Source organism: Brachyistius frenatus, unplaced genomic scaffold, assembly GCF_029030835.1.
Source record: "Brachyistius frenatus isolate BFR_SWC_R1_liver_20210118 unplaced genomic scaffold, ASM2903083v1 Contig_92, whole genome shotgun sequence".
NCBI lineage: Eukaryota > Metazoa > Chordata > Actinopteri > Embiotocidae > Brachyistius > Brachyistius frenatus.
The window spans coordinates 235,999-249,363 of record NW_027210691.1 but is presented as its reverse complement, the minus strand read 5'-3'; the positions used below and the strand labels follow the sequence as shown (position 1 = coordinate 249,363).

The 13,365-nt window shown below is 41.9% G+C and overlaps 1 protein-coding gene across 4 annotated transcripts in view; it reads left to right on the top strand.

Annotated features, from left to right (window-relative positions):
* Positions 1-9,471, top strand: part of caln1 (calneuron 1) — a 44,219-nt gene extending 34,748 nt beyond the window's left edge. For all 4 annotated transcript variants that reach the window (XM_069710530.1, XM_069710529.1, XM_069710528.1 and 1 more), the window contains exons 5-6: positions 1,407-1,563; positions 6,647-9,471. In XM_069710530.1, the coding sequence (XP_069566631.1) occupies positions 1,407-1,563; positions 6,647-6,774 (285 nt within the window). In that variant the 3' untranslated portion in view covers positions 6,775-9,471. The remainder of the gene's footprint in view (positions 1-1,406; positions 1,564-6,646) is intronic.
* The last annotated feature ends 3,894 nt before the right edge of the window (positions 9,472-13,365 follow it).

Here is a 13,365-nt window from a genome sequence, read left to right as displayed (position 1 = left end):
CCTTTCTGCGTCTTATTTATCCATTTTAATGCCACGGCTTCGCTCCTGATGTGCAGGTGTTCCACCAAAACACGTCCCCCTCCCCGACACTATTTTGCACCGTCGCTGTATCCCGGGTTTAGCACCAACCAAGATTAGCAGAGCGATATATGTGTGCAGCTGAAGAATGGCCTGGGTAGGCTGGACTCATGTAATAGTAAGTAGTCCATATCCACTGTTGGATCCACCCAGGTACCGTGTTGTTTCCAATCACTGCAAATGCATCTTACCTTACTCACAATGTCATATTTCATCATTTTCACAGCAGCAGTGTTGAAAGATTCGACTTGATGTCGCTGGTTAAACTCAGTCGAACAATTTCTAATTTGGAGGAGACGTTGTCCTTTTTCCCCGTCCAGACTAAAACAGGCAGAACAAGGTCACAGGAGAAAACCTCTTTTTTTTTTTTTTTTTTGCTTGGTAACTGCGTTGCTACACTCTGACATCATGCTCCATCCAGACTGTCCTTAAAATTGGGATCAGGCCATTATAGTGATTGAAAGTTGAGTCAGGTCAGCTGCTGTCATGTTTGTGTAGCGGTCTGCATACATTTTGGTCAAATGGAAAGTGCCATGAATCTGTCCTGTGATCCTGTGAGCTGGAACTCAGTCTTGTCTGTGACAACGTATTTAAATAAATTGGTAGGGAGACCTGTTTATTTTATTTTTCTACATCATCTCAACTTCAGGACTCGCTGTTCTTTGTGAATTCATTCACTCAGTCAGGTTAGTTCATTAAAGCTCAATTTAATGGCATCTTGTAAGCATCCTAATTTAGAGAAAATGTAATGACCTCGTCTTAAATTACTGCTTTTAAGTTTGAAATATTGTTTTCCAGCAGGAGATGCGATCAATAGACAGCAAAATCTTCATCAAAGCAATATCGGTTTCTCTGAAATTTACACGTAAAAACATTTAAGCTCAGTCCTCTTTGGTTCATAAGTGTTGCCGTGTGTGTCCGTGTGTCTTCTTTGGGAAGAGACATAAATCAATCGCTTTCAGACCATAACTCTTGTGCGTTCAATTCAATCAATGCATCAACTTTGAGCAGCGCTCTGATTAAAGTGAACGCACGAGGCCGATATCTGTACGAGGTGTTGGGATGGTAAAAAATGACAAAATAAATATATGATGATTTATGCATTTGAGCGTTTCTTCTTGTTTTTACAACACACATCAGTTATTGGCTGCAAATATTTACTGAGAGATTTTCATGCTCCACAACTTGACAGTGTGATGGAGTTTGTGTTTGGTTTATCCGGTAGAACACGAGAGACCGCGGCTTCTCATGTCTTCATTCATACGCTGCTTATTCATGTCTTTTTTTGTTTTTTCTAAAAATCCTTCCTCACCTCTTTCCTCCTGCAGTTCGACATGCAGAGAATCACCCTGGAGGAGCTGAAACACATCCTCTTCTACGCCTTCCGCGACCACCTGACCATGAAGGACATTGAGAACATCATCATCAACGAGGAGGAAAGCCTGAAGGAAAACTCCGGGAACTGTCAGACAGAGTTTGAGGGAGGTGAGCAAAAAAACAAAAACAAAAAAATTTCCTCCAGCTAACTTTGTCACACAAGCACATGCTGAAAGTGTGCGTGTGCACGTGTGTCGCAGACACGCAGTCTGTGCTGTCAGGTGGAGTTTGAGCTGTCTCGTCGAGCTCTCCGGCCACAGTCACAGAGCACCTGCTGATTTATTGATTTGAGGCTGGTGTCAGCTGGTCACCAGTTCGAGAAGTGGCTCAGATGAAATATGCATGACCTCGCTCTGCAGAACCAGCCATCCAAGATTTATGGATGTCAGAGCAAGAGAGGGTATTCTGGGACTGTTTCACTGTCACCATAAAAACAAGAAATGTCCTTTCAAACTGATTGTATTTCACAACCCCTTTAAAGTCTTCTTTTTTCTTTTTTTTTTGTGGAAATGTCAGGTCCGGACTCAGATTCAGTGAGTCAGCCTTTTGAGTCTTTTTACTGTTTTGGGTCTCGACAGAAAAAAAAAAAAAAAATTTTTAGCAGAGATTAAGACCAAAATAGAGCAATTACATTTACATAAAACATTTACCAATTAATAGAAAATGAAATGTCACAGAACCCAGTAGGCAGTCCAGGCAGCTCTAGACATATGTTAAGGGCACGGTGTTAATAAGCATCTGATTGGCTGTCAATACACAGATGCTCGTAGTTGTTAACCAATAGTCGAGATATGTTCAAGCAAACTACCTTTATTTACTGCTGTCTTAACACGTCCATGAACTTCCTGCTGTTCAACGTCTGTCTTGTTTATGTGCTGTGTGCCAGTGAGCCTCGATTAGACGGCTTTAGTGTCTCTGCAGCTCAAAACAGCTGATTTGTTAAGGAATCTAGCGGGAAGCAAATGTTTTGTTCATTTAAAAACATCCTGGTCCTGAAATGCCCCACACTGTGTATGTCTCTGGGTATTTATGGATGTAATGTTATTCACAGCGTGTACCTTGATTGATGCCGAGGCAGCTAAAAAAAGAAAAAGAAAAAGTGGCTTTTCACTTGTTCCCAACACCGATAACATGAATTCGGGGTGTCTGACATGCTGAGTCATAACATTACCAGTGTCAACATGCCCTGAGAGCAGCCTAGCCGAGCAGCGTCCCAGCCTACTTTGTTATGCAGTGAAACTGCCTTCATCAGCTGTGTGTGCGACTGATACTGTAAGTGTGAGTTTCCAATGCACTGAGCTTTTTATATTTCTAGTCGGGCTCATGTATATTTCTTCTGTGGAGGCCAAACAGCCTTCAATATTTCTTCCCAAACGCCACCTGCCTGCGACTCTGTGTCCTAGAGGGGACTTAGTGGGCCGGCACTGGTGCCACTGAGGGTGGACAACGATCGCACCGCCACTCTATCAAGGTCTTAAAACTAGTGTAGAGGGATGACTACGTCAATGTCCCGACCAGGTTTAGCTGAAGGCTGACGGAGCAATCACGTCCATTGGACCAGAAGTCCACGAGGACCGTCTGCTGCACGGGGACACCAAAACGGGCTCAGTCATGAGAAATCAATACATCGTGTCACGGCGCGATTCATACTGAATACACTTCATCACACTATTCTTGTACTTATTACTTCTGCCGGCTGATATATGAAGTAGCGTAAGAGGCACTTGATTTTCCTCTGGTGTCACCTCTAATCTGGAATCAATATAGTGTGGAGCTGAAAAACAACAGGAGTGTAACTGTAGAAGTTCACCAGGCGCTGAGTCATTGCTGAACTAATTGCGCAAATAGCATAAAGCGGAGTCGCTGGAGGAGCTGCTGTCCAGAGAGCGGCTGGCTGCCGGTCGTGAGCATGGAAACGAACTTTAATCCATGAATGTCACAGCTGCAGGCGGACAGATTCAGGGCGTATATGTTCATACACTGGAACACAGGAGTTGATGCTTTTATCAGATTCAACTGGAGAAAAACTAAATCATCCAGCAAGGCATCGTTTCAGACTCAAGATTCACTGTTTGTTAGATGATGGCGTGATAAACTCCATGAGAGATTTCTTAAGCCTCCAACTCCCTAACCTGTGGTGAATGTTTACCCACAGTCAGCAGACTTTTGTAACGCTGCTCTCGTGCAGGTTTGTGATTTCAATACATGAAAAATGTGGCTCTTAAATCTGTATAATTTAAAATGCATGATGCTTCCTGCAGCCAAACACAGTCTTACTTTACTGCAGGTGTTTTTCCAACTCTTCTCACTTCAGAAAATACAAACTCGCTGTGTCATGTATTGCCTCTTTTGATTAACAGCTCACGCTCCCGTGATTGTGATATGGATAGAAATGTCAGAGCAGCGAGCCGCTCGGGACCAGAGAAATGAAAAAGAATACTATAAAGTAGAAATGTACAGGGACAGTGTGATTTTGAAGCACATGTGAAAGTAGACAGCCATAAATCAGCAGCCTGGAAACCGCTGAACACTTCATTAACTTCAAGACCGCAGCAGTCCGCTGAAGAAAACCCTCCGTGGATATCTGGAGGTGTTTTATGAGGCCAACAGCAGGTTCGGGCGACTGGACTGAGAACTAATGTCTAGACCGCAACTCTCCTCCCGTCATCACAGTCCAGCAGCCGAACACATGTTCTTTCCATTGACATCCTGTTCAACTCGTCTTTTATTACACTTGTATGCAAGTGTTGGCACCTTTTGGCAAATGACAGCTTTTTGTTGATTTTTCTTTTTTTTTTTTTTTTTTAAGTTAGAAAAAAGTAAATGTGCCTTTCTTCAAATATTAATGAACTGTTACTTTTATTTTCATGGACTTGGAAAAAAGAAAAAGATACAATAATATATGCAAAGGTTTTTCTACTTAATTGGCTCATTAGGACGTGTAAATTGTCCTTGGGTATTATCGTCCAATGACATTTCTTAATAAATTGATAAATTATCTTCACTTGACAACCGCGGGCTCATCGAAGCAACCGAAAATGAAGCTAATCACTGACTAAAAAGCAGGGAAGGACTTTAAAAGGATGTCACGACTGTCCAAAATGTCTTTAAGAAATAGTAGGAAGGGCGGACAGTACAAACACAGGTGGTGCACAAACATATCACATTAAATATCATTTAACGTGTCAACAGTGCAGTTTTGAAGTAGATGAAGACTTTCGTGTTGTCAGCATCGAGCTAAAATGTAGAGAAACCGCTTCCCCAAAGAAGATTACCAATTCTATTGGAGAATAAAACTGAGCGGAGAGCCTCTTGATTTCTGTCTCTGTGATTCAAATGCCCATCGAGGAGACGGCGGTTGTACTCGGCAGCTTCGATGTGTGAATGTGAGTCAGTGCGAGTGTCAGCATGCTGTTCCTGAAGAGGGAATGCGCTCTTAGAAAAACTAGCCTGATGAAAGTCAGGTCTAAAAACAACATACTCTAAATCCTATGCAGTATGTTTGTGTACAAACGACAAAACCCAAATAAAAACTCAACATTCACCCGCAGTGTCATTTTACATAATCTCAGTAATTGGCTAAAAAAAGAAGCTCGTTCTTAGATAATCCATGTGGCTAAAAATGATGTCACGTTATGTTTGGTAATAATGTGAAAGTTTGGAGAAGTACTAGTCAGCTGAAGATTGCCAAGAAATGACAGCGCCTCACCGAGATGGAGCCATTTCTGTCCTACTTTCCACGTTGTATTTTCTTTGGAACGGCAGTCGAGAAGCATTTTTGATGACTTCGGTGCCACTTTTATTGAGAGTTATAAATAGAGTGAGTGATAGTTACGTGGCTGCGGGTCATTGGCTCGGCACCTGTAATTACCGCGGCCCGGGGAAAATCATCTCAGCTGCTGCAGGCGGGAAGAGCTGCTGAATAACCCGTCGATGTCAGAGGTCGACTGAACCAGAGACGCTTCGAGTTGCACATCATATCCTTCAATTCAACTGCCGTCATTTAGTCTTTAAAGGGGATATTATGGAGACGAAGAACTTAAAGTGTTGAGGTGGATTTCGCTGCCAGCTATTCAAATTCTGTTCAGAAAGCCAGAAGCTGGTTCTCCTCACCACTGATACTTTTCTTAATATATTTTTTTTCTAACCGCTGATTTATTTGATTGGCATAGACTAAATATTAGAAACACCTCTCGGTGTGACGTGCTGCGATTCAGCAGCAGCACAGATTACAGCCTCCACAGTGACCCTGAAGTGGAATCAACACCTTTCTGAAACCGTTTCAACAAAAACTGAAAGTGATGACCTTCACGAGGCTCCGATTTATCCCAACACTGTATTAGACTGCATTTGACTTTGAACCGTTCCTGCTATGGAGCTACCAGACTAATTGGGCTTTTTATGATGACTTTTGGCTGTTGCTATGAAGCCAGTCTGGTCCTGTGAAACGTGATGCTTGCCATCGTGTCCCTCTCTGCTGGTTGACTGCAACCCGCTGGTCATTCAGCACAGATCCAGAGCAGACCTGTTTATTCTGCCCGGCAACCCGCCTCAGCTTTATTTCAAATGTAACAATAAAGTGTATTTCTGAGGTTGGTGACCCACTTCCATGTGCAGCTGTGAGTAATAGTTACCTGACATTAAGAATATTATGCGGCAGGTTTGTCTCATATTTTATTCCAGTCTCTGTGACACATGATGAGCATTCAGTAAACAGCGTCTTTACTCACTGCTGAATTTGATTTGTCCTGAAGAATATTTGACAACCAAAGACCGCATCGGGCCTCGTACCTCCTGTAGGCGTCTCCTCATATTTAATATCCAAAACTCTCCCCACGTGGCATCACTCTCTGCTCTTGGTCTAATTTCTTATCCTCAATAACATATTGCAAAAAGGCATGTCAGGGCAGTTTGTATTAAAGTTTAACGACATTAATCTTCTTGGGGAGTTGACCCATGAACTGAAGGAGTAAACGCTTCACAGCATAAATAAACCAGTGAAAATGCGCTCGGGTGTCAGCGCGACCTCCGTTTGTCTTCATTGTGTTCATCATCTCGGCGCGGAAAATGATAAATTCAAAGTCCTGTCAGACGCAGAAGTGGCGCCATCTTTCAAATCGGCAGTTGAAGAGTTGTTTTCTTATTTATGTTCCTCATCTTTCTGTTTGTCTACTTCTCATTTCTCTTTCAGTTCACCCCTCAAAGAAGAACCGTCAGACGTGCGTGAGGAAGAGCCTCATCTGCGCCTTCGCCATGGCGTTCATCATCAGCGTCATGCTCATCGCGGCCAATCAGATGCTGAGGAATGGCATGGAGTAGCTGTGAGCTGGGAACAAGCCAGCCCCTGCATGTGCATGCCAGTGGGTGAGGTCATGTCCCTGTTGATAGGAAAAGAACTACAGAATCAACACTCAAAGTAACCGTCGACAAAATCTGTTTTTAGAATTGCTCTTAGTTTTTATCGAACGAGGAGCACGTCTCCACCCAACGTCCAATAAAACCGTGAAGCCAGCATGAGGAGTCATGCGGGACTCCTCCCCCTTTACTCTGACAGGGACACTCAAGGGCTGACATTACACATAATACACTGTCCTCTCTGTTTCCCTGATGCAATAAAAATAAATGTCGGAAGAAGAAAGAAAAAAAAAAAAAGAGTGCAGGAGTTGAGACCTGCTGGCTTTTCCAGCAGACGAGATGTGACGCGTGTCCGCTGAACTGTCACCCACCAGGAGGCTGACGAGCTGCCAGAGGCTGCAGTCTGGGCCCCGGGAGGGGATAAGACGAGGGGAACAATCGCCCTCTTAATATTTTTCTTTCCTGAAAGGATGATGGCAGAGCTCACCACCACTCAGGCAAAAGGATCTGTACGCATCGGGCCACAGCTCCTGCAGCACTCGTGGTGCTCCGGTATTCAGCTCTCCATCTACTCTACTGTGTCTAAGGTGCCGGCATCACTTCATCGGCCCTACAAATCAAGCGGCGAAGCTACTAAAATGTTAGATGTTAGAACCCGTGGCTTCATGAATGAACACAGAAGCTCGGGAAATATGGTTTTGGGTCACTTCTTCGTCCTCCACACTGTTGGGTGAACACTGTGCAGGGCGCAAAGAAAAAGATTTCTGTGTCCAATTAACGGGAAAAAAAAAATCCACCCTCCGATGCTCCGACACTGTAAACTGTATATGATTATATATCTCGTCTGTCTGTGGGGTTCAGTGCACTGCGGGAGTTGTTTTGTGATTTTACTTTTGTTTCTTAGCCACTTTCTCTCGTCTCGAGCACTTCTGCCTCGGTTGGTGATTTTTCAGCATTTTCCAAAACGACCTTGATCGACCCGCAGAGAACAGTTGTGAACACGTCGCATTCAAATGTGTCTTAATGTGGCGATGGTAGGACAAGGATAATGGCAACAGCAAAATGGTGAGCTGTTTTCCAGTTGGGAACACCTGACTTGTAACTTTTAATCTAAATGCAGCATTTCTTGTGGCTGTGATGCATTCAGGCTTCAACCTGCAGGTCCGTCAGTGTTGCTTTTACTTTTTAATCATGAGGGACTGATGCCAAACCCCTGACATATCATCGATGTTTAAAATACTTGAACATTTTTCTGCTCTTAAACTCAGCGGTAGTAAGAAACGCGTTATATGACATGCTATCATCTGGGTTCCACCAGCTGTTCATGAGAACAAGAAAAATACACCAAACAACCAAAGTGGCTTAAAAACAGCAGGCTTGTCAGCAACAAAGCATTTCTGAACAGTGTTGAAGTGTTTGAGGGTGGATTTTTTTTTTTTTTTTTCCGGACTATAAAACTCGCCACAAATTGAGTTGATGAATTATAACTGTGCTGTGAAAAGTTGCATCTGTTTCCTGCTCTTTGCACCTAAAACAATTCCAATAACATCTAATTGTAAATTCATGTTTTCTTTTCGATTAACTTAATTATTAGTTTTAAATTTCCCTTATATCACCTTTTCAGTTTTTATATATTTTTTTAATCTTCAAAATTGTAATCACCTTTTTTGGGGGTTTTAGGGCAGAAATGATTAGTGGATTTATCAACTGTTTTGATCATTCTTGTCTAGTTCTGTCTCTCAATGGTCAATATTTGCTTGTTATTGTGGACTTCAGTAAGAGTACACTGAACATTTTTAGATTGCTGGCTCTCTACACATCAGCTCGTAGTCTGTAAAGTTGTGATGGACCTTTTACAGACCAACAGCAAAAAAACAAAACACTGATTAAATAATACTGAAAATAGGTTTTAGTTGTAGCCCTTTGTTTGCTGGACATAATTAGGAGTGTAGTTATATGCACATCACATGTAGGTCAATAAATACAGAATGCATCAGGTGTATAATCTCCATAATCTGTAGTTAATTCACAAATTTGTTGCTTAAGCGTTCACCATATTTCATTTATTTTGATTTTTGAAACCTTTCCTGTTGTGTGATAGAAATAATCTGAACCCACCAGATAAAAAGATTAAATCACTTCCCTTTGAATCATTTTGCAGCGTGACAAACTGCAAAGACTCGAGGTATGTACAAACTTCCTGGCAGCACTAAATAATTGAAAGACTCCTCAGGACACGGTGTGTTTCTCCTGAGGTTGGCTCTGAACTCCTGCACTGACTTTCATCTCCACATATAACCCCCACCCCACCCCACCCCACCGCACCGCACCGCTGGTCAGTAACGCCCATATTATCAAGTGCATGCGATTAAGTCGGTGTCTTCTGTAAATACTGTGACTGGCGTCTGATGTGTCCCACGTGTCCGTTGAGGTGTCCAGTATCTCCGTGTGCATGGCCGTCGGTGCTCTCTGCTCACCGGGGTTCAGAGGTGCAGAGAGGGAGGCAGCCGCTGAAGGCCCTTTCTGTTTCCTCTCCACCCTCTTGCCAAAGCCATAAAACTCTGCAGAGGTGAACCAGACAACACAATATATACGCTTCTCCCTGTTGCCACAAACACAAGATCAAACGGGCATTTTTTTTTTTGAGAGGGGGGGGGGGGTCGATGGGGGGGGGGGGGGCAGAAACGTGCATATCTGGTAGGACTTGGTTTGTTCCTGGTACTGTTTTTTGCACCGTCCCTGTCATCCAGTCCAAGGAAACCATTGGGAGGGTTGTAGATCGATGTAATGGCGCCATCTAGAGGTGAAGTAGGATCACGTTGGCCACGTTGTTGTCCCATCACGGTGTTTGTGTATTTCTCACTCTGAACACTATGGAAATGTGTTGCCAGGCAGGACTCGACATTTTATTCACAATGTCTAGAAATTGTTGATATTACATGTTGAAATATGAGGGTTTTTATGTATAATGTATAGGTTGACTTTAATCTACCAAAACTGCAGGTGGAGCAGCATTCGTATGCGAACACGTATTTAATCGGTGTATTTAAAGATATAGATTTCTTGCCTATGGCAGAAAAAGTCATTTTGAACCTGTAAAAGGTTTCATTCACAGAGGCTTTATCAGTATTTCATTCTGGAGACTGCATAAAGAGCACTTCTGCAAAAGCAGTCTTGAACATCTTGTAGGTCACACTGGTTTTGATTTGTTGAATTTTTTTTATCTAGAAAAAGTCACAGGAAAAAGTGAGTTAAATTTTTTAATTCTAGTCTGTACATCTTGCAGTACTGGTGAAACATTTCTTACCTAATTCATGACTAGTCACTTGTAGTTGTTATTTGAGACTTTGTCTTTTGAATTTTGCTTTCGTTGGATTTCGTTGAGTTACAGTAACTGTTGTTACAGTTTTGCTGTAATTAAAGTGACTCCTGCAGAACGAGTGAATGTCTCAATCACTAAAGAGAGTTTTCCTTTGGACGGGAAACGCAGCGTCTCTAGTAGAATCGTAGTTGGATCCCACTTTTCTTTTCTTTTTTTTGTTCTTGTGTAACTTTGTACATAGCTAATAAATCAGCATATCTATTAGACAAGCACATACTACACATACTTTGCACGTGAAGTATTTAGACATGTAGACTATAGAATGACTTTCAGTTGTACTATTTATCAGAGGCATAATAATTATGAGATTGTAAATATGGAAATCTGTACAAAAGTTAAAGGATTGAGAATTGTTGCAATAAAATGGTGTTTTTTAAATGGTGTTTTATGATATATTTTTTTTAAATTTACACTAGACTTGCTATTAAAGCATTTATTAGTTCCATGTATCAAAAAATTCAAAGGGATTTTACAAACACAGAACTGGTTTAAAACAATTTATCCCTCAAAATAATATGGACACTTACATTTTGGGTTTGGTCCCACTGAGTGATCTTCAGGAACAGACTCCTTCAATCCACCTAAAATAAACTGCTTTCATGAAAAATGGTACAAGTTATTTACTCCATGTAACTTTCATAATAATAATTTCAAAGATTTCATTGTTTGTTCCTGAGTGTTTTCCTGTGTTATCAACAGAGACAATTCTTTCTTGGGATCAAGGGAAGGTTGTCATACAAGCCAACACATATGGAAGGACAGAGGTATGACGAGTGGAAAGAGGAAATGAGTGACAGGTGAGCTCAGGTGATGGACTGAGGTAAGACATGGAGCTGTAAAACTGAACCAAAACAAACCATTGGGTTTTTGTTTGATTTAAATCTCAACTATTCTATTTCTGTAAAAAGTTCAATATAACCACGTTGGCTTTTGCAGAACAAATTTGGTTCACGTGAATCAAAGCTGCTCTTAAGAGTTTCTAAAGTATAAATCTGGGCACTCGGGTGAGAAACGACGTAATAAAAGCCGGTTGAAGAGGGAGATAAAGTGACATCATGAAAGCAGCGGTAGATCAGCGGGGAAGGATCCACAGCTCAAGGTCAAAGACACCGACAGGTTTGAGCAACACAACGGCTCGTGTGTTTGTTGATGTGTCCCTCTGAGTAAAAGATGACTAAATCCTGATGCCTTTGCTTTATTTACTTGCCTCCTACACACTTATTATCTATTTATGAACATCGTGACACCACCAGAGGGCATCCAGCTCAACAGAAATATAATGGGAACATCTTTTGTTTTTGTTCCCACTTTTCATGAGTTGAAGTAAAAGATGTGACTTCTTCTTTGAAAGGTTTGTTCCTCTCAATTTTAATGTTCACACATTTGTCCAAATTGGTCTTAGTGAGAAGATAATAAATCTATGACGGGTAGGGATTTTGTTGTGTAGAACTTAAATGTAATTTCACCGATACCTCCACATACAGGATCGGTGGGTAGAATTAGTAGAATTTTATTGCTGATCGGTCATTCATCTTTTTCAAATGTAATTTTGCAAAAGAAAAATACGGCACATTGTAAAGCGTGCAAAAGTTTCAGGCACTAGAAATGAAGTCAGATTTCCTTTAAAACAGCAGCCGTTCTCCTCAGAGCATTCGCACACAGATCGGGACTCTGTCGAGTTGATACCATCTGTTGCACATTTTGATCTGAAGATGGGTTATGGCTGGCTGTATGCCTGAGCTTTTTTCATGCTGTAAAAGATAACTGGACCGTTCTGATGGATATGTCTGTACTCCTCAGCATTAAGGACACCACTAATTTGGACTAAATTCAAAACTCTCTCTGCAGAAACCCGGCCTGAAGTTTGCCTGAAGCTCACACAGGGCTGCTGTATTAAATCACGTCTGATACTGCAGCTGCAGTGAGTTTTATCAAACTGTCACATGCTCCTATTCTAGCTGAAGTTGTGCAGTCATGATATCTCTGTTGCCTTTTCTCAACAGATTACAAGATTACAGCTCTTCATCCAGACGCAGAAGCAGAGAGCAGACGGAGATGACCGATGCAGCGACGCCGACCTCCAGTCAGGTCAAACCACACGGTGCCGAATCAGGATGGATAACGCTGATTTGTGTCAGTATCTACTATTTATTACCATTTTCTTCCATGTTAAAGTCCAATTTTTTTGTCCCCATATATTCTGCCGCATAACACGGGTCCTGCAATTTGAAGTGAGTTCTTGTTATTATTTACAGCAACATTTAGCAGGATTTTAACCAGCACAGAGTAATCCTATTTCACACCAGGGGGGTGATGAGCAGGCCTGCCGTTCAGAGTCTGATCAGCGTTCAGCGTCGTGTTAGCATGCAGGTTCTGTCCCTCAGAGCCACACCGATCTCTCCAGCTCTCTGCTAGAAACAGGCCCTTGTGCTCCTAGAGAGCCCCCCCCCCCCCTACCCCCCCACCCCCATCTGAAGCACTCAACCGATGCTTCATCCCGAGCAGCTCAGTGAGAGGAAGCTGTGGGAGTTCAGCATCTGATTCAAGGACAATTTTCACAGGACACATGGACGCTACAAGGTTGAATCCATCACTTTCCTTTGATAGTCTCTTTAATGTGGGGCCTCCTGCATGCCTCAGATGTTGCTCTGCAATATTTTGGTGTACTAGTTTTATAAAGGATTTGTGATTAAAGTATTCAGAAGCCAAGTTGGTGCTAGTTGCTCTGGATGCCATGCAGCTGGGAGCTGAGGGTGAAATCTCTTTTGAAGTATTCTATTTTTGGAGATGATTTCGTGGACTAATCTCACAGTGTGAGGAAAATATTTTGACCAAAACCATGCAAATGGGTAAAGCAGTTAAAAAGAGAGTGGCCCAGCATGGTGCCTCTTATTTTGGAGAGTCTCAAGCTTATTTAAAGCCAGAAAAAACTAAATGTACTTGAACATTTCTGACTATCAGAAGAGTGAGATGTATTAGTGTCTTTAAACTTATGATAGTTTTGCACAATAATGACTGGATCTTCAACTCAGGTTTAATTAAAAATTAAAGGGCATAAAAAACAGAAAATATTCAAATAAATTTACTGACATTTTAAATTTGACATTGTATTTAAATTATTAAAAATGTAAATAACGTAAATCTGTCCTCACGAACAGTAACCCTGCACAAAC